General features: G+C 52.0%; 1 protein-coding gene and 1 long non-coding RNA gene across 7 annotated transcripts in view; both read right to left on the minus strand.

Moving 5' to 3' along the window:
* The window catches only part of NFATC2 (nuclear factor of activated T cells 2), a 100749-nt gene extending 86162 nt beyond the window's left edge, over positions 1 to 14587 (minus strand). For 3 of the 6 annotated variants that reach the window (XM_064521522.1, XM_064521521.1, XM_064521523.1), the window contains exon 1: positions 5964 to 6361. In XM_064521522.1, coding sequence (XP_064377592.1) covers positions 5964 to 6144 — 181 coding nt within the window. In that variant the 5' untranslated portion in view covers positions 6145 to 6361. Of the gene's footprint in view, positions 1 to 5963; positions 6362 to 14190 lie in introns of those variants that run through there. The other 3 variants (XM_026099636.2, XM_026099634.2, XM_064521525.1) reach the window with 2 other exon arrangements.
* A 3140-nt stretch (positions 14588 to 17727) lies between these two features.
* Positions 17728 to 23313, minus strand: LOC135330121 (uncharacterized). Its single transcript, XR_010391917.1, has 3 exons — positions 23012 to 23313; positions 21942 to 22132; positions 17728 to 19836 (listed from the first exon to the last, which is right to left on the minus strand). It is a non-coding gene; the product is annotated as an uncharacterized LOC135330121 (long non-coding RNA).
* Between the last annotated feature and the right edge of the window lie 630 nt (positions 23314 to 23943).

The following is a 23943-nucleotide window of genomic DNA, read 5'->3' on the forward strand; positions in this document are numbered from 1 at the left end:
TCATGTGAAAGTAAAATCCTCCACTGATGACTTTGTAGTGAGCATATGAAAAAGTTCAAAGCCATCTTTATGCTTTGATGCTGAGCCTGTTTTCCCCGTCAAAAATGGTGACATTTTCCAAGTGAAGAACTCATTAGCTGCATTAGGGATTAACTCATCTTCAAGACTGCAGAAACAAAGAAGAAGCCGTAGTTTGGACGGCTACCACTACTACTTTTTGTTCTGAATACTTTGTACGACCTGGAGAAAACTATTCAAATTTGGCAGGAATTGCTGAGCCATAGTGTTTAGTGAAAAATACCAACCGGACCACCAAACAAACCAGCACACAGAACTGCTACGTGACGGCATCACGGGGGGCGGGAAGAGTCCAGCTTGCAGACCTCTTAAGGTTCCCTCTGGCTTTTAATCCCAGCACAGAGCTGTTTTAGGGATAGGGAAAACAGCAACGAGAGTAACTGAATGTCGATGTTTTAGCATCGCTGATATCAGAGCTTTGGCATTCACGGAAGCAGACTGCCACTCACATCACTCAACCTCTGAGGCATCAAGCGTGGACACTGATGCTATGATTCACTCTAACGAGAACGCCTCCCTCCCTAGGGCTGAGCAGAGCAACGCAGCCCTGCACAGTCACACCAAACACCATCCCCATTGCTTCCAGAAAAATTACTCTGACTTAAAGTGATGCAAGACAGCCAAGCGCGCACCAAACAGCAGGGCATGACATCAAGGCGCGAGACAGGAATTTGTGCAGTGCCTCAGTAATCGCAGAAAAGCTCTCCACGCCGGACGATTTCACATCAAGGAATGGACCACCGTTTCAGTTCCCCATTCCCCTCATCTACAGTAACATCTGCCCCCGCCGTACATGTCTAACCGTACCATCAATGCCATCAGCTGGCAGACAGACATACCTGTATGGACAAGTGCAACTCCTAAGGCCCTGCAAATAAACAAACACACCCCACTTTTTGCCAGTAATAAATTGAGCTTTACTTTAAATTTTCTTTACTTTTCACTGAAATATTCTGTGTTTAAACAAGAACTTTCATCCTTGCGATTCGCCCTCCAGGATTCATGTCGCAGGCATGCGTAACAGTGCTTACGCACGACAGCAAGCCGCAGCGCGGCCCTGCCTCCAAGCAGGCTCCTTCACGAGGCGCTCCAGAGCGTGGTACGGGCCACGCACGCCGGCATTGCTCACCCGCCGTAACACCGAAGGAACGAGGCGGACACCCTTTGCCAACCAGACAACACCCACAGCCTTTTGTGGAGCAAAACTGCTTCGTTTCCCCCACCGAGGCAAGCTATCGATGGAGCAGGCAGCAGGGCAGGGCTCTGGAGGAGAAACCTCAGCGTGCTTCAGGAGCGCCGGGGAAGCGTGCTGAGCGGAGGCGATGGAGCGGGAGGCTGGCGATGCTCCCCCATGCGCCCGGCCGCTCCGGCTCCCGCTGACTCCGAGGCGCTGCTGCTCCCGGACTCACCCGCAGCGCTGCGGCGGGGCCGAGGGCCGGGTTTTGGGGACATCCCCCGCCCAAGTCCCAACCCCGCACGGCTTCAGCGGCGATGCGATCGCCTCCCGAGGCTGCGACCTCACAGCCCGCTGCCCCCTGAAGCAAGCTGAGGTGAAGCGGTGAGTCCTGCTTTCCCCAAGGAAACCGCTCTCCCGGTACAAGGACCGGTACAAGCTCGGCCTTTGGTTTCGGGAGCCTCGCGCAGGCACCGCCCGGCGCTTCTTCCCGCCACCTTCGTGGATTCCTCTGCTCCTGCTCACCGCACCCCCGGGTACCGCCTGAGAGGGGTCCCGCGAAGGACCTTCCTCGCTACCGCTTTGGGGCCCGCCGCCGAACCGGCCTCGCAGAGCGCCGGCTGCAGCCGCCCAGCCCCTCCGGCGCCGGCGTTGGACCATCCTCGGAGCCAGCAGCCCCTGGTCGGAGAGGGGGTTAAACAGAGGAAGAGGGGCACATCCAGCGGCACGGGCGAACCCTCGCAGTCCTGGCCAGCCTCAGCCAAGCCTGCCAGCGCCCCGAGCTCCTGCCCCGCGGCTACTGCCGTCCCCCCAGCCCGCCGCAGGGTCGCGCGGGAGCTCCGGGCCGCTTCTTCCCCCTTGGTCCCAGGTTCCCTGCCGCTTCCCGACTCCTCCCCGCACAACGGGGAAGGGGGCGGAGCTCTTGGTGCTGCCGCCCCACACCCGACCCGCGAGGCGGCTCCGAGGGACGCGCTCCCAAACGCCCCGGCCGGAGGCCAGGCCACGGCTCCCGGCGCCCGCGTTGGAGCTGACCAGGAACGAGAGTGCAGACACAGGGGGAAAACATAAAGTCAAGCTTTGAAGCCTTTAAAAGACTCTTGATTGGACAAAAACCTCCTTTCCACACGCCTCTGAAAGGCGGCGAGAGGAAAACCCACTGCAGCCGCTCGCCTCGAGAGGCTTCCCCAGCCTGCCGCCCCGGACCCCAGCGCCGGCACGTGCAGCTTGGCGACCACCCGCCCTGCCGCCCCGGGCCCCAGTGTGGGCACGTGCAGCTTGGCGACCACCCGCCCTGCCGCCCCGGGCCCCAGCGAGGGCACACGCAGCTTGGCGACCACCCGCCCTGCCGCCCCGGACCCCAGTGTGGGCACGTGCAGCTTGGCGACCACCCGCCCTGCCGCCCCGGGCCCCAGCGCCGGCACGTGCAGCTTGGCGACCACCCGCCCTGCCGCCCCGGGCCCCAGTGTGGGCACGCGCAGCTTGGCGACCACCCGCCCTGCCGCCCCGGACCCCAGTGTGGGCACGTGCAGCTTGGCGACCACCCGCCCTGCCGCCCCGGGCCCCAGTGTGGGCACGTGCAGCTTGGCGACCACCCGCCCTGCCGCCCCGGACCCCAGTGTGGGCACGTGCAGCTTGGCGACCACCCGCCCTGCCCAGCTTTGAAGCAGGGCAGGAACTTCAAAGCTTCCGTGTCAGCCAAATGCGACCTCGCCAATAAGCAGGAAATCGGGGAATAACAGATCACCAGAGCAACCGCCTTCCACGATGGGTTTATACAAACCATCCCCTAAGAAACAGCTCCCCGCAGGACAGCGGCGCCAAGGGAGCGCAGCGGGAGATGTGCAGTGGTGACCTCGCAGCCGCTCGCTGCGGTGCGACTCCTCCGATTTCAACGGAGCTGCTTATTTGCAGAAGGAAAAAGCCCAAAATTTTAAAATTAAGTAGCTTCTGGCAATTTCAAGGGGCCAGTCCAGATTTTTTTTTGCCTTTTTCAAAAGCTCTCTATTCTCTTATTTACACTAGCTGCTTGGAAGCTTAAAGTGAAAGTTGGTTTCCTGAGCGAAATCTGGTATTCTCTGTTACATGTGCATATTTGTTTCTTTACTGTAGGGCTGCTGATGAACACTGTGTCCTGTGTTACTGAGCCAATTGCCAGGATCGAGCTGCTAGTAGTTTTTTTCCTCCTTTTAATAGCATTGTATTAGGGAAAAAAGAAGGGACAAGACAAAAAAAATCTCTCCCTATATATAGGGTTTGAAACCAGAGAAGTTGTAACCTGACTGGCAAGTTCATCACGTGTAACTATTTTCTGTCAATCTTCTCCTTTGAGAGAAAAAAAGATATTCAGCACCTTTCAAGTTTGAAATAAGATAAAACTTGGGATACCACCACCAATATCTCCACGTGTATCTTTCAAGGGAATGAATCTAAAACATTTTTTAAAAGCGCAGAAAGTATCTCCTTTGACTAAGCGCAATCTCAGACTCAGCCTAACAGTCCGGGATACCTGCTCTGAGAAACTCCAGACAACTCTTCACCTGGACACATCTCTAAGTCCAGCCTGCTAAAAGCAGATGTTTCTAGATTGAAAATGCTGAGAAGAAGATAGCTAATAAAAGTCTGGCAAGCAAAGTTTAAAGTAAAAAGCACATGGAAAATGGCACTTTGTACAATGCTCCTGCTTATGGAAATGGCTGGCTAAAAGAGGAATATCTAATATTAATAATATTGACTGTAGGATTTTTATTTACCCTTTTTTCCCCTGTTGCTTTTATAGCAGTCCATGTTCCTGTTGTCTCAGGCACACATAAGCACTAGTGAGTGCCAACTGCTTTCAGTAAGGATATTTTTGGCATTTCCATGGCAACAAGTTGTGATATAGATCCTACTTTTAAAACGCGAGCTTAAATTGATACTGCCAAATCAAAGCCTTTTGAAAATCATTTTTATCGAAGATCAATTTTCCTCCCCATTCATTCCTAGAGCCTGAAATTTATGTTTTTTCTTAAAAAATAAAATAAAAATCACTTTTAGCATGTTTACAGAGATTTGTTATTATAGGACTGGTTGTGAATGGTGGGTGGAGCAGCCTAGACTGAGGAAACCAGAGCCTCTTTCAGCCAGGCTTTGCACGTAGGAACTGGAGTCAAGCTCTGGGCTCCCCAGACACTCCCGTGGTTTCGGTCCCATTCTGAATCCTCCACCGAAAAGGCCTCGTGTTGCCCACTGCAGCTCACATGAGACCAGACTCTCACCTCGACAACCAGCCTCGTTTTACCACAGCATGTGCATAAAGCTCTTTCTCAAGATTTGAGCATTTTCTGTTCTCGGGTAAACACGCTTTAATCTTTTGTACATTAAAGGTCACGGATGTATACTGGATTGCTTACAGACTCTAGCTGGTGTCTTTTCAAAGCGAGCGAGAATGTTCTCCAGATTACAATGCTAGGATATAGGGCTGTGATCTTTTTTTATGCTAATGATTTCCATCTTTGGAATGAATAAAATTACTACTAATTATGGTTTCCAGTCATTCAAATGGGGCGAAAGCAAGCTTAAGAAGGAAGTTACCTCTACTACAAGCATGCACTGCTCTGCATTTGTGCCGTTGAGAAGATTTAACTTTCTACCCCCCACCTACGTACTATTATACTTTGTGGAACTTCCCACTTAAGGCTTCACAGCAGTCGTCTCTACTATAAAGCCACGAACAAAAGCAGCATCTGAAGCTTTCACTGAGATTTAACGCATTTTCATTAAAATCACCGACCTCTCCCTGTCATTGACTTATTATTAGCAAGTTTTGATCTGCATTAAACCTTGAAAGAAAACGCAGCTTTGCAGATTTGATGAATTAACCATCCTGAAGCTGATGTATATTTTGTACTTAAACAAGTAAACATGAGAGTAAAACTCAGTAATAACTCTGTTTTAGTAACGATACCACAATTCAGGCCTAACAGGGCTCCTTCTCCTGCCCTGCCCCTGGGAGCGCAACATCTCTCTCTTCAAATGCCCTAAAGAAACGCCATCTCTCAACCGCGCTGGATCACGCCGAGCGTATTTCAGAAACAGCACCCCAGCAATCCTTGCCGCTGGGTCCCATCTCCTTTGGCTCCGTCTAGTTTACACACACCTGCGTTTCGCGGGACAGGAAGCATCGCTTTTTAGCATCATTCATGGATAGAACAACAATTTAAAGAGTCAGGGAACACTTGCTGCAACGCTTTCAGTATCCCCCACACAGGCAGGCGCAGGAAGGTCTGCGAATTGACTAGCTCTTTTTTTTTTTTAAAGTTTAAGCGCATGGTGCCTGGACCCCAGCTGGACCCGCTCAGTCCCTTGCGGTCCAGGCAGGACGGGTCAGGGTCGGGGGCAGCTCGGCCGCGCTTCCAGCAGAGCCTCTCCCGGGAGCGGCCCCACGCGCGGAGCGGCCCCGCCAGCGCTGCCGCGCGCCCCTCGCCGCCGCGCTCCGACGCCCCGCGCGAAGACGGAGCCGCCCGCGGGGCAGAGGAACGTCCCGGCCGCCGGGGCCGCCGCGCAGACCACGCCGCTGCTGGCAGCCGCCCAGCACCCGCGCGGCCCCGAGCGGACCGCGGGGAGCCGCCGGCATCGCACGGCGCGGCCGGAGAAGCGGCGAGGGGCCCGGCCCGGCCCGGCCCGGCCCGGCCCGCCGCGGCAGGCAGCGCCTGCGGCCGGGCTCCCCACCAACCTTCAATCGGCTTCAGGTAGTCGTAGTCGAAGAGGATGGAGAAGTCGAACTCCTCCTGGGGGCTGCCCGCCCGCGCCGCGCCGGGGCCGGGGCCGGGGCCGGGGCCGGAGCTGGGGCCGGGGCCGGGGCCGGGCCCCCCCTCCTGCGGGTCCGGCTCCGGAGCCTGGGCAGCGGCGCTCATCTGGGCCAGCTGCTGCCGGGCACCGGCGGGGCGGGCGGCTCGTCCCGGGGCTGGCCTGCTGCCGAGAGGCGCCCGAGGCGCAACAGCCGCGAGAAAACCTGTCGGTATCCTTCCAAGTGCAAGTGCGGAGGGATGTAGGAGGGAAAAGGGAAAACAAAACCAAACAAACAAACAAAAAAAGGGGGGCGAGAACTGCCCCGGTGGCTGGGGGCGGCGGGGGCGGGCGGCGAGCCCCGGCGGCGGCACGCGAGGGCGATCGGCGAGAGCAGCCGCGGCGGCTTCCTGCTCCCGAGCAGCCACCTGCCGCCCGGGGCCGCCCCCGCGGAGGAGGAGCCCTGCCCTGCCCGCACCGGCCCCGGCCCCGGCCCCGGCCCCGGCCCCGGCCCCGGCCCCGGCCCCGGCCCCGGCCCCGGCCCCGGCCCCGGCCCCGGCTGCTCCCGCCGGCCGCCCCTGCGGAGCTCGCCGCGGCGGAGCACCGGCGGCACGAAGGGGCCTTACACGGCGCCGGGGGTGGCAGCGGCGAGGGCAGCCTCCAGCAACCCCCTTCAGCGAGGTGCTCTCTGCCCCCCGGCTGCCGCTGCTGTCCCAGGCCTGCGTGCGGGCTCTGCTCCCCAGCGACCGGGCCCCTCGCTGATGTGGTTTCCAGGGTCTCCGGCAGCTCCAGGCTCTTCCCTTGCCTTCTCCGGGCTTCGTGCGTCCCCCGCCACATGCTCCTGCCTCTCCTTCCAGGCTGCTGCTGAGGCACCGGCCGGCAGTTTTCTGGACGCGTCTGCTGCAGTCGCGGGCCAGCCTCTGCTAGCTGGGCCGCCCGCCGAAGCGCGCACGCCATCGCGCACAAGGCCGCTGTTCTTTCCCTGCCTCGCTCACAAACAGCATTTCAGAGACGGGGCCTGCCACGGCCCTCACCGCGTTCCCTACCGACCACAGCGCCGGCGCTGCCAGCTGCCCCGGCTCCCCGGCCACCTCCGCCACATTGGCCCTATTCATCGCCGCCGCCCCGAGCACTGCGCAGGGCGCTGCTCGCTGCCGCACGGCCTCCTCCCTCCGACGGCTGCTGCTGACAGCACTGACTCCGCTCGTGGGTACCGGCGGTCCTAAATTTGTGTGTTCAGAGCATCTGTGGTCAGAAGACTGTGTTCCCTCACTTACCTGTTTATGTGGTCCCCTTTAACCAGGACTGAGTCTGAAAAACGCTCTTAGTCTGTAGACAGGGCAAGGAGGCAAAGGCAGAGGGACCAAGATCATTAAAGACATATTTTGCTGTTTACTTTTGATTTGCTAAGCCTGTTAGCACGGCAGCATGAGGTACATACTCTACCAATCTGACCTAAGTTACTTGTCCCAGGTCACAGAAAGCCTCGATTATAGCACACATGAACCGGGATCTCTATGTTTTGGCTAATACCCTGTCACTCTTAGCATTAATATTGCCACACAAGTAACGACACCGCGTGCAGACTTCTCGGCACATCCTGTTCCTCTATCCTCTGCCAGTTTAGGACGCGAGAACTCAGACTTTTCCTACGCTTTCAAATCGGCTTCTCCACGGAGCTTCTGAAGGACCTCAGCAGCTCCTGCCCGCGTGGCCCCTTCACCCGGAGCAGCTCCCGGGATGCGTTAGAGGCACCTGTTGGGGAGCAGAAACACTGCACGGCGCTGGCGGGCGGGACGGAAAGGCAGCATGACTGCAAGGGCACTGCTTTCGCAGCGGCATGCGGTCGCGGGGGGGATAATCAAACTGGAATTAGGCCTTGACGACACTAGTACTTTGGTGGAAAATGCCAAGGTTTAGGGAAGCGAGACTTTCAGAAAGGGCAGGTGACCCTGCAGACCTGATTTGCTAGATTTTTCACTGAGATATTTACATAAAGAGATGGTTACCTGGGAATACCAGGAACCCTACTCATATGTGCTCCCTGTACATTCAGTGCTGAGGGTACTTTAAACAGAGACGGAAGAACCATTACTCTGTCCTCATAGCCCCTAGCTTAATGAGCAATTTCGCTGCAACTGATGCCTCATTTTCACTCAGCAGAGACTAAAAGGACACTATTTTTTCTCATTAATACATAATAAACATAGTAACACAATAGCTTCCTTGGGTGCTACTTGAGCTTTCTCCTGCACATACTGCCAAAACAGCCAGGAGCAGCAGTTTACTGGGTTTGCACACTGTGAGCACGCAGCCTGGTGCGCACGCGTGCACGCGCGTGTAAGAGGCGTGAGCAGCCTGCTTGTGTGCTCACGAGCAACGCGATGCTTCCTCCGGCCCGCTGCGGCCTCCTCACTGGTGCGGAGGCTGCTGAAGCCTGCGCTGGAAAGGAGCCAGCGCTCGCTGCGGTCGGGCTGGAGACCACAGCTGAAGTCGACCTCATCTGCTGCAGCCATTCTCAGTGCTGCACAAGGCGCTGGCTCGCAGCAGCTCCGTCGACGCTCCGCTAGGGCTGGCGGCGGGGCTCTCCTGCCGCCGGCGCGGAGGGGGAGGCCTGCGCTGCCCGCGATTAGCGGTCCTGGCTACCGGCCGCAGCAGCGGGGCCGCCCCGGCAGACGTGCTGCGCGCGGGGCTGAGTCCTGCCGGCACCCCGGGGACGCATCTGGGGCGCTGCTGGCTGCGGACGCCTGGGGGAGCACGTGTTGCCCTGCCCGATTCATTCTGAATTGTTTAAATTTAATGGAGAAATATATTAAATTGACATATTTATATATCCATTTTGAAATTATGCTTACTGTTTGTTGGAGAGCTAGCCTTTTATCATTTGCCTTTCTACTTAAAATTCATTAGAAAAACTAAATATACTTGCTGATTTTGGCTTAGCACTAAAGAGTACTGTCATCCTTCCAACTAACAACACAAGGAGCACGATTGGATAGCATAATTTATACTAGCCACAAAAAGGAAAGACATGAACAATAACATAGGCCTTTTTTAAGTGAGATATGGGTGACTGGCAGGAGAGCCTGGGGAAATGACCCCAGTTTCTGGTAAATCTTTACCCTATGCTTTATCCTTCATTTCCTAACTGGCCTGCAAATCTAGTAAGAATGTGAAGTTTCAAACGTATCCTTAGCTACTCCTAGAATTAGTAACGCTCCACAAACGGAAAATACCTTTCGCTTTCCAAGATGACCATGTACTTTCAAATAGTTCCACTGCTATTTCAGGTCATCATAAATTCTCACACTGGCGAGGAATTAGGGTGACAAGACGGCAATGAAAGACGTGTTGGACAAATGTATGGATTAGCTCAGCTTGTAGAATTCAACTGCTTTGCCCAAAGGACAACTTCACAGATGTCCAGGGCAGTATCGGACAGGCGTGCGGTCAAGCCGATTCCCCCTGCTCCCTTCTGCAACCCATGGACCAGGGCACATAAGGACAGTGGTCCCACATGACCACGATGGTGTATCGTATAGAAGTAACAGTTTCCACAGGCTTCAAGTGCACGGAGGTGTGAGTTACAATGCTATATACTCTGTGGGCTGTGCTGGAACATACCAATGTGTTATTTTGAGCAGAAGTAGTCCAAATCCACAAAATACAGATCTGGCCTAAACGTTAGAGATGCATGAAACCATTACTAGGTTTGAGCAGCTGGAGAATTCAGACTGAGTGACAGCTGTAGCTTTGAACACCTCCAAGGGTTGAGCGTATTTTAGGTGAGGCCCAAAACATGCTCTCTGGCCAACAATGAAAATAAAGCATTATAAATTGTCTAAGTTTTAGCTGTTATAGCTACAGAACTCACAAATACTGCCCACAGTCTGTTGTTAATAATTAGCAATGAAGAAAAAGCAGGAAAACTACTAGACTTGAATAGTCTGTGGACTCTGCAGTTCAACACATGCACTCAGAAAAAGCACGCAGCCACGCCAAATCAAAGGAAAAACCCAAACAATGTGACAAACACTTCCTAGTGCTTATTTTCCATTAGGGCTGGAGCGAAATGCTAGAATACGGTGCCTAAAGACAGGAAATACTATCTGGTTTCCCTAAATCTCAGTCATCTTCACACCAGAAACCCTTCCTTTCTACAGGGACCCTTCATTTCAAGGTCCCTTCTCCTTCTACCCCCATCAAAAGGCCAACACGGTCACAACCCCCAGCCTCTGGCCACGACCCTGCTCAGGTTCCTAATACCCATGTTAGAGAGCTGGGAGTCAGAATTAACTCCTATTTTTCTGTAAAGCTGTTTTCATGAGCCAGAAAGGTGTTTCAAGATCTTAAGCAAAATCTGTCCTTGGCAGCTTTAACGAAAACTGCAGCCACGTATACTTGCAGCAGCCTCTGTGCAGAGCATAACTGGAAATACACTGCGCTGCCATTTCAGGGAACTGGAGAATGGAAGGAGGCCTTTTCCACATAGTTGGATCACTGCTTGACTTTGGCAGGGCTTCGCTTTAATAAACTTTAAAAGTATGTGAATGCTGCACTACCCAGGTACTAGGGACTAGGAGGCTGAAAACAAAGCTAAGGAAGAGCAGTTTCTTGCACGATACAAACCATGATTTAAGAAGTGCTTAGCATATTTCTCAGTGTTTAAACTTACTGCCCTTTAAACCTGCCCTTCACTATTATTCAGCTTTTACTTATACCATCTTATTGCATTCCCCATACCAGTAACTTCACAAATGCAAGTGATCACAGGATGTTCCAAACCGAAGGAAGTTTCAGAAAATCATCTCAGAAATACATTGACTCTGCTAATCATTAAGTTGACCAGATGACACGTAATTTACACTGCTTTTTGTGATACTGTAATACCCTTACATTAAACCTTTTCTGTTTAAAAGAGGTAGAGAAAAATGTATTTAAAATTAAAAACTTCCATTTAGCAGCTAAAAAAAACAGAGAAAGTACTAGTCAATACTGTCTCAAAATCTAAGTGTTCTACTGGTGTATGTGGCAGGCATTAGAAATTTAACAGGCAACTAAAACTTGCACATGGACTTAATCCAAGCTCTTTAAAATGAGCTCAGACTGTGAGTGACTAGTTGCTCGGTCTGGAGCATGGGGAGCGCTAAGAGAGAAAAAAAGAGAGGAGAGAAATATTGCTCTGGTACGTCCTCTAAGGGACACCCACGCGCACACACTACCGTTCAATTTTGGGGTCAGGTTGAGTCAGAGATATTACCCCCCAATTTCAGATTCAAAGTGGTTTGGCAAGAAAGGACAATGGAAAAATCGCTCATATCTCCATGTTCCTATGCAGCTCTGAAGTCTGCTGTGCAAACCAAAGGAATGCACATATCATAGTTAAAAAAATAGATTAAGCCAATAGTGGAAAAGAAGTTCTAGGATATTATTATCCTTGGCTATTTCAAAAAACGAATGATGAAACATTGCAGTTAGAATATCTATTGGAATGTTATAAAAGAGAGCTCCAATTATGTCAGTGTCCCATCTGTGAATGTGATTTCTGTGCTATAAGAAAGACGCTGAGAGTGATTCACTGGTTGTTAGGTGGTGTGACTGTGTCTCGCAGCGCACGCAGACGACTAGCAAAGGGCTAGCTCGAGTGGCAGAGCAGCAACAGATATGGGCCAACAAGATGGCACAGTGGCTCACACTCACCTGATAAATCTCCCTACTATGGCTAGTGTCTCGCTGACACTTGCAGAATCACAGCTCGAGGGAGCAAGGACACTGAAGCGTCTTTTTTCTAACAGGCTTAGGCCAAGCAGCCTTCGTTTCCCACTCTGAGCCTGCTCTATGTGTAACTGGGAGCTTGGCCCCAGAGTTATTAACACAGTATCTTTTACACACCCTACATTTATGAGACTACTGTACTTTGTTGTGGGTATCGAAACCCTCCCAAAGCCAGATGCTGATCCCAAAAGTGCCTTGTGCTGTTAACCCATAGCAGCCTAATGCAGCTCTTTCTTTGTGGAACGGTGGGGAGCAGAATTGGGACACGAAGGCAAATCAGTGTTGGGCTGCACCACTACTCCACCGGCAGAAGCAAGCATTTTACCTTGGGGAAACCGCACGCCGGGGCCCAGGGGTGTCTCTGGGCTGGGCTGTGCAACTGCCTGCACCGCTCGTCTGACTACTCCGGCCTCAAATATTTGATCTGGGAAAAAATCACTGCTTTTCATTTCAGTCTGTGACTGCAGGGCTCGGGGCCCGAGGGAAGGGATCTCCCGTGGAATGCGGACCCTTGGGGAGAGCGGAGCTGCGTAATGACGGAAGGGAAGGTGGTAGCTGCCATCAGCGAGCTGCCCCGTGCTTTGATACGGTACCGCTACAAAGCAGGTGAGAACGTGGCCTTGCCAACACGGGGCAGAGCAAGCGGCCTCTCATCTGCTTCCTTTCCTGCTTTCTCTGCAGCAAAATAACTTTCACGGGGTGTTATGAGAGTGACTAAGAGCAGCTGCAGTACTCGGAGAGAGGGGCCTATGCCTGAGAAAGCCAGGGATCACCGGGACAGGGCGCTGGGCCTGATCCCAGGGTGGTAAAGCCCGTCAGTCTTTCCCCTGGCTTTTATAACTTCTTGGATGAGCCCCTTCGGGTGCATGTGTTAACGAGTGTGTTTTGGCAGGTGCTGTGAGAGCTGCTAAGGCAAAAGAAAATAAACAGCCGCTGTGAGGAGCCCTTCAAACGAAGCCCTCTGATCCCCCGTGTCACACCGGGAGCAGCGGCGGCGCCGAGCCTGTGCGCGGCCGCGGTGAGTCACCGCGCCGAGCGCCGCCGCCAGCGCGGGCAGCTCCCTGCGCGGGTGCGGAGCGACGCACGCTGCCGGCAGAGGGGCGGGCGGAACCTGACACGGAGCGAGGCGAGGGAAAAGCGCTTCCCTTCCCCGCCTCCCCCCCGGCCCCTCGCCAAGCGGCTCCTCGGACCAGCAGCTCGCCGCCGTGGGAGAACAGAAACTCACCCGCGCCCCCCGCCCCCGCGCGCGGGTGCAGCGCCGAGCACCCGGCCTGGGGGGGCTGCACCGCCCGGGCAGCAGCCGCCGCTGCCGGGGGGCTGCCCGCCCCGCGGGTGCTCTGCAAGACCGGGCTGCGGGGAGCCGAGCGCCGAGCATCCTCCGCCCGGCCCCGCGCCGCCCCGCAGCCCCCGCCGCCCGGCGAGACGCCCCCGCCCGGCCCTGCCCTTCCCCGGGCTCCGCGCCGGCATTTCAGCGCCGCGTCCCCGCGCCGGGCCGCTCCCGGCGCCGCGCCCTCCCCCGGGGCGAGCACGGGGGGTGCCTGCGCCGCTGCCGCGCTCCGGCAGCGCCCGGCCTCCGCCGCCCCCGCACCGCGCCCGGCAGCGGCGGGGCCGAGAGCGAGCGCTCTGCCGCCGGCCCCCGGCTGCGGGGGCGGGGGCGGGGGGGGACCGGCGGCGGAGGGACGGCGCAAAGCCGCGGGGCCCAGCGCGGAGCCGAGCGGCCCGGCCGCGGCGCACGGGGCGCTGACAGCGGGGCAGACTCCTCCTCTCGCCGCGCTTAACTCTTGCCTCCACCGGGGCGGCCGCGGGGCGGGGGGGGGCGGCCCCGCAGCACCCCGCGCCCCCCCCCGCCCGGCCCGCCCGGGGCTCCCCGCGCCGGCCCCGACGGGGCGGGCGGCCGCGGAGCCGCGCTCGCCCCGCCGGCAGCCCGGATCGCCTCGCCGGCAGCGGGGCCGCCGCAGCAGGGCTGTCCTGCCGCCGCCTCCGCCGGGCCCGGGAGAGGCGCCGGTAGCGCCCTGAAATGCCGCCCGGGGCAGGGCAGGGAGGGGAAGGGTTAAGCGGCCGGGAGGTGAGCGAGCGGGACTCCTCGGGTGAGGGCTTGGAAGAGGAGAGTCCCTCTGGCTGGAGTTTAAAGGAGGTTTCTCCAGACAGATTTGTATCGCCTTCGCAGAGCGCTTCAGACCAAACCCAAACCCAGTCCAGTCCCTTCCCCGAGGGACCTTCTCGCCACGCAGCCTCCCTGCCCACCAAGCGCAGCCGCCTGCGAGCGAGCGTAAAAACCAGCAGAATAAACCGCCCGGGCAGAGGAGCGAGCTGCGCGGACCCCACCGAAACGGGGAAGGCACGCAGCAGGGCACAGGCACAGCACACAAACACACAGCACAGGAGGAGCGAGACCCTACCTTGATCCATAGACCTCATGATGTGGTGGTAGTGTACCAGCCTGCAGGCAGTTTCTCTCTGCATCAGGAATTAAAAAAAAAAATCAATAGTAGGAGAAAGGAAAAAAAAAATCTTCTTTAAACCATGTTCAACCAGTGCTGCCCGGACAGAGGGAACCCCTCTTGCTCGCCTCCTCCGTACGCGTTTGGAGGTGCAAAGAGGGATCCGAACTGGGCTGAGCTTGTTCCTGAAGTGAAGTCAGTTCTCTGCTCTGAGATGAGGGTTACTAGAGAGGGAAAGGCCACTTCCTTCCCTGCTCCGAGTGTTTATAGTCTTTGAATGCTGTAAAATAACGGGATTCCCTCACTGTTTCCTCCTGTTTATCCCAGTGCCATGGAAACCCCTGGATCGCCTCCATCTCCCAAACTGAGGGCTTTCCTGCAAACTTCACACTCAGGAATCCATGACGTCTCCCAGCTCCGGGCCAAGGCAGCTCTGCGGCTTTCTCAGTCTGCAGCACAAGCACTTAATTGTTGAGCAGAAAGTTAGAGAGCGAGAAAGAAAGAAATATGGATGATGTTAAAATCCCAGTGTGTGCTTTTTAAACAAAACTTGCAGGCACTGCAAAACCTTTCAAGGCAACAGGGCTTCTGTGCAGAAGTTTTCCTTCTTCCCAGCAGAGACAAGCTCCGACTGCTGCTGCTTTTACCTTTGAATAAATCATTCAGAAAACTCGAGTCCCAAGCTTATATTTATGTCTTTATATTTGCCAGCACCCTATTAATACCCATCTTGTTATTGGCACAGGCTTTGGCTTCTAGTTACCACTGGTTCAATTCTCTACCCAGAAGACGAAAAAAAAATCACTTAATTTGTTTAGTGGCATTTCACAAACCTCTCTCTGTTACTATTTTTAGATCCATTTAGAAAGCGAGAGGAGCAACCCCATGGCTTTCCACTGATACACGTGGAGCTTAGCAAGAATGAAATAGCCAAGGAAGCCTCTGAAACCAAGACAACCCTTGTGTGTTTACACGTACTATGTATAAACAGGAAAATAAAGCAAAAGAAAACAGGAAAATAAAGTCAAAGATATTGTGAAGTGTGTGCTGTCTTACAACGTATAGTTTTCACTGTTAATGTTAACAGGCATCTGCCTCCTGATTCTTTCCTGGATGCAGTGGCTACATGCAACTGCACTTGCATATATTTTTTCCAGAGGGGATCAAGAGTTCAGATATATAAAATGCTTCATCTGGGACCTTGACAGCTCTGCAGTTCCTCCGCGTTTGTGTATAATCCGACCAATCTTCGACATTTACATTTTAAATAGGGATGGCTGTCGGGGTCAGAGCCTCGGGTAGCAACCGGGAGTGAGTCACTTTGCAGATGGACTTGGCCTGGAGCTGCATGGAGGGCTGGCTGGCACCCGCACGACATTTCCATTTTTCACTCTCTGAGTCCCAAAATCGACTCGAAGGAGGTATCACAATCAAACTTTCTGCTTCTCTAGTTTGTTGTCTTGCAGGCTAGCAACTGCAGGCAGGCCAGGGAAACTCAGCACACCTCACTTTCCTAGCCTCTGTCATTTTTGGACATGCTGAGGCGGAAATACCTTCCCCAGCTCCACAGGCCTGTTATGTAATGCACTTCCCCTGAACCCTCAAAGTGTCCGGGACCTGCTCCTCGGGGACTGCACGCTGACGGCGCGCGTCTAAGTTCAATTAACTAAGATGCACAAGCCCCCGCTGGAAGCTGCCCTGCTGGAGAGCAGCTCCTGGCCACCCCAGCACCGCGTCTTAACTAATCACCACCCCGCGCTGGGATATGAGCTACCTGGGGGGTTGCAAACCCCCTGAGAAGCCTCCTCTTTCCATCCCCGTTCAACCCCCTGTGCCGTTAGGGAACGTTGATGCCTTTCGCTCTTGGAGCAGTACGGCTCTTAGCAAGCTTTGCTTTCGACCCCTTTGCAGTGGTTCTCTCTTGGTTACTCCATGCCAGGCTCTGCACAACCACCCCCTGAGCCCCAAGGACTGACTGTGGTGGGCTCAAAACAGCAAAAAAACCCTATGCCTCGAACCTGGGTTCATATCTCGATACTCTGTATTTTAGCAGCCCTCTGACCTGACCGCTCTGAAGTCGGGATGTGTGTGAGAGGGGACCTGCACGAGCACCGGCGCTGCTCCTCCACGAGCCCCAGGGCAGGGGCACGCGGCCCTCGCTGCCTCCCCACACAGGCCAGGCTGCACGCCTGTCACAGCCCACAGCCCCCGGGGCACGCTCTGCAAGCCAGCTCAGGACCGGACCCCCTATTAGCATCGGCTGCTGCTTTAAAGTAAAGTTGGAGTGACCTGATCTCTATTGCAAAATATTAAGGGGAACTGTAGATAACTGGTTTGCTCGGAGAGAAGTGCAGAACTATGATTTTTGCCTGACCTCCGTCCCCCCCAGCCCCTTGTCATGGCACCAGACTCATCACCCCAGCATCGCTTGCAACAGCTGCACTGGGAACACCAGAGGAGAGGAAGGAGGGAGGGTTAACGTTAAAGCAGAGCCGAGAGCAAACAATTAAGGAAGGGGCGAGCTGGAGGGGCAGCTGGGTGCAGGGGGGGGAGAAGAGAGCAGCTGGGGGGGTCTGTGGGCACCACGGTCTGCCAAAGGGTATCCCAGAGCGAGCGGAGAATGGGCTACCCCGACGGAAAGCTTCGCCTCCTCCCACGCTGAGCTATAATCGGGGGAGCAGTCACAGCTCAGCGGTTATGGCACACAGGTTGGCTTCCCTAGTCTGGACCGTTTAAAAATACAATGTCTTTCTTTTAATAGCTCAGTTTGATCGGCTCCCGCTAGTTCACATGACAGGGTTTTCCTAAAATATCTTCTTCCACCAAGTTTTTTCCAACTTAAAAATGCTGAATCCTGCTACCCAAATTAAACTCAGTGCAAAGTGAAGAGAAAAAAAAAAAAAAGTGAAAGAGGGCTGGCGGCAGCCTCGGTACTGCTAGCATTCCCCAAACCAGCATATGACACAACTGTAAGATTTCCAAGGCTTTTGGAGAGTTCAGCGAGAGAATCGTGTCCTCCATTGGCTGCAGCTTCGCGGCTGAGTTAAACTTTCCTGATGGAACCTTTCTCCATCTGGCTGCTGCTCCCAGAGCTTTGCGAGTGGCCATGGAGGAGAAGGGGGATATAGTTCAAGTCTTATATAACTGTACAAGCTGGATGCGGGGGCAGAGACTTTCCCTAGAAACGAGAGATTTTTATATATATATAGTTATTTTTAGCTTCCTTTTCAAAGGAAGGCCAAATACCTCCGACTTTCCTTTGCTTTCTTATTTTGGTATCACTAAGGGATTTTATTTTTGGAGGTAAGGAGCTATTTATAGCTAATATTTATAGCTATTTATTCCCTCGTTAGGAGGACACTTCCTCTGCCTTTGAGGGGCACATTCTGGACCACATCCCTACCCCCCGAAACCAGCCCCATCTCCCCCCGTGCACAGGGCTCTCCTCGGGATTCCCCGAGAGCAGAGCAGGCCTTTCGGGACACCGAGGAGAGAGCGCGGCTCCCAGCCCCAGCCCGGGCCCCGGCCAAGGGAGTAGCTTTGAGGAGCGATGCTGTCACCGCAACAGCCCCCGGCCAAGCGCGCTGCAGGAGACCAAGCGATGAGACGCGCTCGCTGCCTGCACCGAGGGTGCAGAGAGTGGGGCTGGGGCATCAGCCTGCCGCAGGCTGGGGCCACCGTGCAGCCCACCGCAGACGGCACTCACAAGCAAAGTCTCCCTGGCCAGGACATTTGTAATAAAACCAAAATGGAGGGTTTTTTTCTTTTTTTTCCCCCTTTTTTTTTCTCTTATGTTCTCCAGGAGATAAGACATCAAGGCTTCCTGAGGATGTGCTCTCCGGCCACTGGGGCAACTGCCCAGGGTTTATCATAATAGACTTCATGGAGACATCTCTATTTTCCACTTGCAAAGGTATTTCAGGCTCACAGCAACAATAAGTATTTTTGACAAAAGCTCATCACCCTTCCAAAGTAAATACAGCTCTCCCCGAACCTGCCATCACATACAATGCGCTCCCGAGAACAACCTTAACATGTTTAAGGCATTAAGCGGAGCTGTGCCTAAATGCCAGATTTATACACTCCGGGTGTGTCTTCACTGCAGCTAACCTGGACTCCCAAATGGAGCCAAATGAGGACCAAATAACCCGACATCTGCAGCTTGGCCTGCTTAAGTAATGCAAACTGGCATCTCCCTCCTTTTTCATAACAGTCCTAGAGCATTATGACTACAGAAAACATGTTACTAACTTAAGCTTACTTCTGACAATGCACTTGTCTGAATAATGTATTCAGTCACTTAATTAAGTTACAAACGGAGTGTCTGATCTTGTAATGAGCTCCACGTGGCTTGGGGAATCCACCCACATACAGCTCTCAGAGAAAGATTGGAACTAGAGCCGCTTGAATTTTTCCCATCAGAACATTTTTTCCAAATGAGAAATAGCTTTTCATCTAAAATGAAAATTGGTTGAAATTTTCTGTTTTTTCAATAAAACCCAATAAACTGAAGGGCTATTTTTTGCATTAAAGCCTTTTTTCTTTTTTTTTTTTTTAAAAAAGGAGAGCTGGCTTTTAAGCAAAAGGGTTTTTTTTTGAAAATTAAAAATAATTTTTATAAGTGAAGAATGATTTCTTTTTTTCAACAAAGGCAGTTGCAGAAAACAAAACCACCAATAAAAAAAGGTATTGAAGAAAGTGTAAAGAACATTCTTTCTCTCCTCCTCCCCTCAAAAACTTCCTGTAAAGGAAAAAATAGACGACTTTCAACTCACTCGTAGAACAATAGGGCCCCGTTCTCGCTGTCTTTAGTCAGGCAGCTCTTGAATTAGTGTCGTATTATGGGACCGGGAGGATATAATTATTTCAGTTGGCCTGATATACCACCATCCTAGGCTACAATTTTCCATTTTACCTACTACCTCTGTCTGTCTCCTAGAAACATTTAAGACTCCAGCCAGTGAAGCACATTTGCAAAGCAGTCACAAGGCTGCTCAGAAGCACTTGTATGTGGAGATGCCCAACACCTTCATGTCAGGTTATTGGTGAAAGAAGCATCAGCTCTGCACCTGCAGCAGGAGAAAGAGCGATTCTGGACTGCAGCCTCCTGGAAAACCAGACCTCTTCTTTTTTTGCAGCTGAGAACTGAAGCGACAGCACTGCCAGGCCCGAATTGTAGGAGCGCGGGGATTCATGCGCACAAGACCCTGAAAAGGAGTCAAGCTGCCCATCAGATGGATAGAAGGGGGCAATCTTCTCCCCAGAAGGCCTTTTTTGGCCTGCACAAGAGATTTCCTATAATGCGTTAAGTGCTGTAACACTCCTGGAGATTCATCTCGCGGGGGCACAGAAACAGATTCTGCATTAACCACCAGCCACATACACCTGGGCTGAAGATAAACCAAATCATTCAGCTGAAGCTGAAAATCTAGAGACAAGCAAAGCCAAAGAAAGAGCTGTGGTGAATGAAACGGGTGAAGAGACAATCCCATCACCTTCAGAAGATCCTGGGAGCATGTTGCACAGCGCTTGAAAGCAGCCACTTCAGGGAAGTTTCTGCTCGTGGCAGGATGAGGGGCGAGTCAGCCAGGAAAAGCAACGTTTCTGGAAGGTACAAGCGGATTGTGAACTTTGCAGCAGGATTCAGACGCGACAGCTTAGAAATAAAAGGAATAAATTCATTTACTGGATGTAAATGGCACTAGATCTATTCCAAATCTGAAATTCACTTAGTGCATTCGGATTCAGCAAACGTGTATGAAGAGGGATGTTTATACTCCATGATTTACGTTTTTATCTAAACATCAAACATTGCTTTCAGGGAACACTTAAGCCCTCCAGATTGGCACTGCCTTACAAACTACTATCAATGATTAGGTTAACGGCTCCAAGTCTCTTTGCAAACAAGCATGTAGGAGAAAATTGAACTATAATTTTTTTTTTTTTTTTTAAAGCCAGGCTAATTAAACAACAACAACAACCCTGGATGTGGCCATGAAGTAAAATGCTGGTTTCTTGCCGAAGATATCTTGTCTTGAAGATTACAAAACCATAGTTTTTTTGTTGCTGTTGTTGTTGTTGCTTTGTTTTGCTTTCTATGTTTTTAAGTTAAGGCTCAGAGAAAGAGAGAGGCAAAGAGAGCAATTGCTTGCTGGAATAATTAGGAGGAACATGAGCCATGTTTGGGAGTTGGAGAGGTGCTTCTCTATGCAGGGAAGGCAAGTAAACTGCGTTTTACTATTTACCGGTTTCTTTCAGTGCTTAAGTCACTGTAACTGCGATCACCAGGCTGCATTTTGAGAACAGATCCCCAACAACAGCTGTGCCTGCACAATTCTTAAACTTCATAACACTGGATTTTTAGCTTCGAGCTGCTACCTGGGAATTTCCCACTACTAATTCATCAGTTCACCCAGCTATACACCTCAGCTGGCCCTTCCCACAGAGTTACCGCAGAGAATGAAGGCAGGAATTCAGAGGTCCTTCCGATTGCAGGGAAAACAAACACTTTTCCCTTGCTGTTGATTTCAGGGAGACTGGGTTCAGACCCCCCTGAGGTGCACACGAGCGTGCACCAGATGCCTCACAGTTCCCAGCCTGGACCTTCCTCCAAAGCCCCACAGGGCAGCAAGCATCCCCTCCAGCAGGGCTGGGGACTAGGTCTCGTGCAGCAGTGGGATGGGTGTTTGCAAAGCTTCTGAAAAGGCAAAGCATTCTTGGTGGACTAACTCAGGCAGGACTTTATTTGGGAATCCTAGACCAAGACGGCGGCTATGAAGCCCACCATGCTCAAGGAACCTCAGGACTCAGGTAACTTCACCTATCAACTCCAGGCTCAACTAGAATACACAGCTGCACTGGTGCACAATTTCCTACACCCATCGAATCAAAGTCACATTGCTCTCACTATATAAAGTGATTTTTTCATGCAATGCAGAAGTGATTCATAGCAAAGGGTGATATTCTCATATCTAAAGACAGAGTTTCACCTGCTGTCAGAGCACTAGCTAAATTTCACGTATAAATAGATGGCATTAGTTTCAGTTACTCTAGGACAGGAGTTGGTTTATTAATTATAACAACAATGGACTAATCCAGTTAGATAACTGTACAGTAGGTTTGGGATGGAAACACTAATGCAGTCATTAGCCGTATCATGTGACGGCTAAACTAACTAATGATAATAACAAAAGGTTAATGACTATTTTGAAAAAGTAGTGCTACCCCCTTAATATCACTGCCAGGATGAGGGCATCTGATATTATATCCTAAGCACAGTTTACGATTCATTACTGTGGCACTGGTCACACCCAGCAGCTAATCTAGAATTTCACACATTTAATGAACTTCATACTTGAAATATGTGGTCTGTAAAATCTGATTTACACTGTTGTTAAAATGGTTGGTGTTTGAAGGAAAATATATTTTAAAGTATGTATTTGTGTACAAAGTTTTTTTTTTCCCTAAAAAAACCAAAGCCAGTCATTAATTTACCCCAAAGCATATAAAATGTTCCCTCCAGCATAATTTCTAGTGCAGTATTTCTTTCAGCACCTCAGATTTAGTTGCTATGTTTCTTCAGGAGCAACTGCATTCAGTTATACAAGGAGTTAGAAAGCCCTCACAATGTAATTGTAGGTACTTCAGACAGTAAGTTAACTTGACAAGTCAGTTCATGATGGAGTCCAGGGTCTATAATTACTACTTACCTGCCACCATCATAAAAATGCTGCATTAGGTCAGTTCTTGCTCGGGCCATGTAAGAGGTACCTCGCAATTCTAGTTCATTCAGGCGTGTTAGCATTTTATTGGATGTTAACACCTGATATTTCCTTCAGGCTCTGGTTTTACTGAATGCTTTGCTGCATTATGTTCTTCGAAGCTGGAATGGCAACAGGAGCTGAAAGAAAGAGGAGTGGGAGCACTTATAAATCACTTTCCTGCATGATACCCTCATGGTGAAAGATCACAGAAAGACACATGGGCTGGTGAAGGAAATAGCTGTCATTCAGACATGAAATATAAGATGTTTTTCTGCTGAGGACTATTTATGGTGAACATTGTACCTGTAAAAATTAGTTCCACACTTCAGTAACAAAGACTCACAAGAATTAAACTTGGACTTAAGCAAAACCAGCCAGAATCACTAAAGGTGTGAATGAACATGACCTGTCTCTGTTTACAGTTTATACCAGCCATGGGTCTTTCACCAAAATATCAGCACAGTGCACTTTTTTCAATGTTAATTTTGGAAGGATTTTTCTCTTTAAGTGTTGCAAATAGCAACTTCATTTAGCAAACTTGTTTTCTGGACCATTTGTTCTCACACAAAGGAAAGATCAGATGTTAAAATCTGATCATCAAGAGGCTAGAGACTTCCTAGAAGGAAATCTGAGGAGCTTCGTATCAAACTTTAGTCTGTAGAGAGGTGCCTGGGAAATTCTGGCACTAGTTTCAACCTAAAATGTAAACTGTCACTTGGGTTAATTTCTCTGGACCCAGCTAAAAGGCAGCAACGCATCTTGATGAATAAATAAAAGGGTACTAAAGATTGGAAAGATGTGTATCCGGAGAAGGCCAAATAGATGAGGGGTTGATAACATCTAACCTTGGCCTTTTAGAAATCTCTTTTTTGTTTTATAGCCCAGCTGTCAGGGTGGAGAAGGTCCAAGTTGCTATGCCACACTGAATCACTGATAAATGCTAAGTTAACAGCAGACAAGAAGAGTGGAGAACCTATTTAAAACTGGTCTTCTCCTTCTCCAGGGATTTTACTTACCTTGAACACAGACAAGCAGAGAGATAAGGGGAGGAAGCAGTGCCAGTTTCCAGCTCGCAATTTAGGGGGAAAATCTGCTCGCTTTTCTTTAACTTTATCCATCTTCAGTGTTAGAACCACCTTTCTGCTTGTCATTGGGCTTGAAGCAATTGTTCCAGGCTATAATGAAGACAAGACAGTGTTCTAAGCACTTAAAGCTACATTAATAAACATCAACATATAACTTGCTCCAGTTATTTTTAAAGGTTAAATTGAGAAAAGGATCTCGTGCGGATCAAGCGAGTTGGAAACGCATCCACACGCACAGGCAATAGCTGTGTACGTACACATGGAAGTCAGGCGTGACCACGGAGCGGCTGACGCCCGGGATGCCACGCAGCGAGCCTTAGGGGAGGTTAACCTTCTCCGGGCAAAACGCGTGCTCCGGTTGCGCTAGGCTTGCTAACCGCTAGCGCAGCTCCAGCAGCAAGAGCTCTCATCGCTGCACTGGAGGCTCCCTCTAAGGGAGCCTTGGCAAGAGAGTGGTTAAAATGTTGGCTCTGAAACTTTACAGCTCATGGTGGGCTGGTTGTCAAACGTAAGGAGAACAGGATGGAGTCTAATAGGGGTGCAGCTGGAGAGCACAATAAACGTTTCCAGCACAGTCTCTAGGGAGAAGTAAGCTCCTACCTTGCATGGGCCAGCAGGCGAGCGCTGGCAGCGCCGTGAGCCCAACAGCAAGCTGACAGGCTGTTTCGCTCTCTGCTGCAAGCCAGAGGTCTCTTCTCAAAGGTCCTATCCTGCTTAACTCGTGAAACACGATCAGAGGTAATACAACGTGGTAACAGCGACCCATGTGAGCTCCCAGCTCCACACCAGTGCCCCGAGCAGCCCGAGAGCACCGGTCCACGCGCGGGACCTTCCTTATCAAGGATTACAGCAGCGGCCCGGCG

Source organism: Dromaius novaehollandiae, chromosome 16 (genome assembly GCF_036370855.1).
Source record: "Dromaius novaehollandiae isolate bDroNov1 chromosome 16, bDroNov1.hap1, whole genome shotgun sequence".
In the NCBI taxonomy this organism is placed as follows: Eukaryota; Metazoa; Chordata; class Aves; order Casuariiformes; family Dromaiidae; genus Dromaius; species Dromaius novaehollandiae.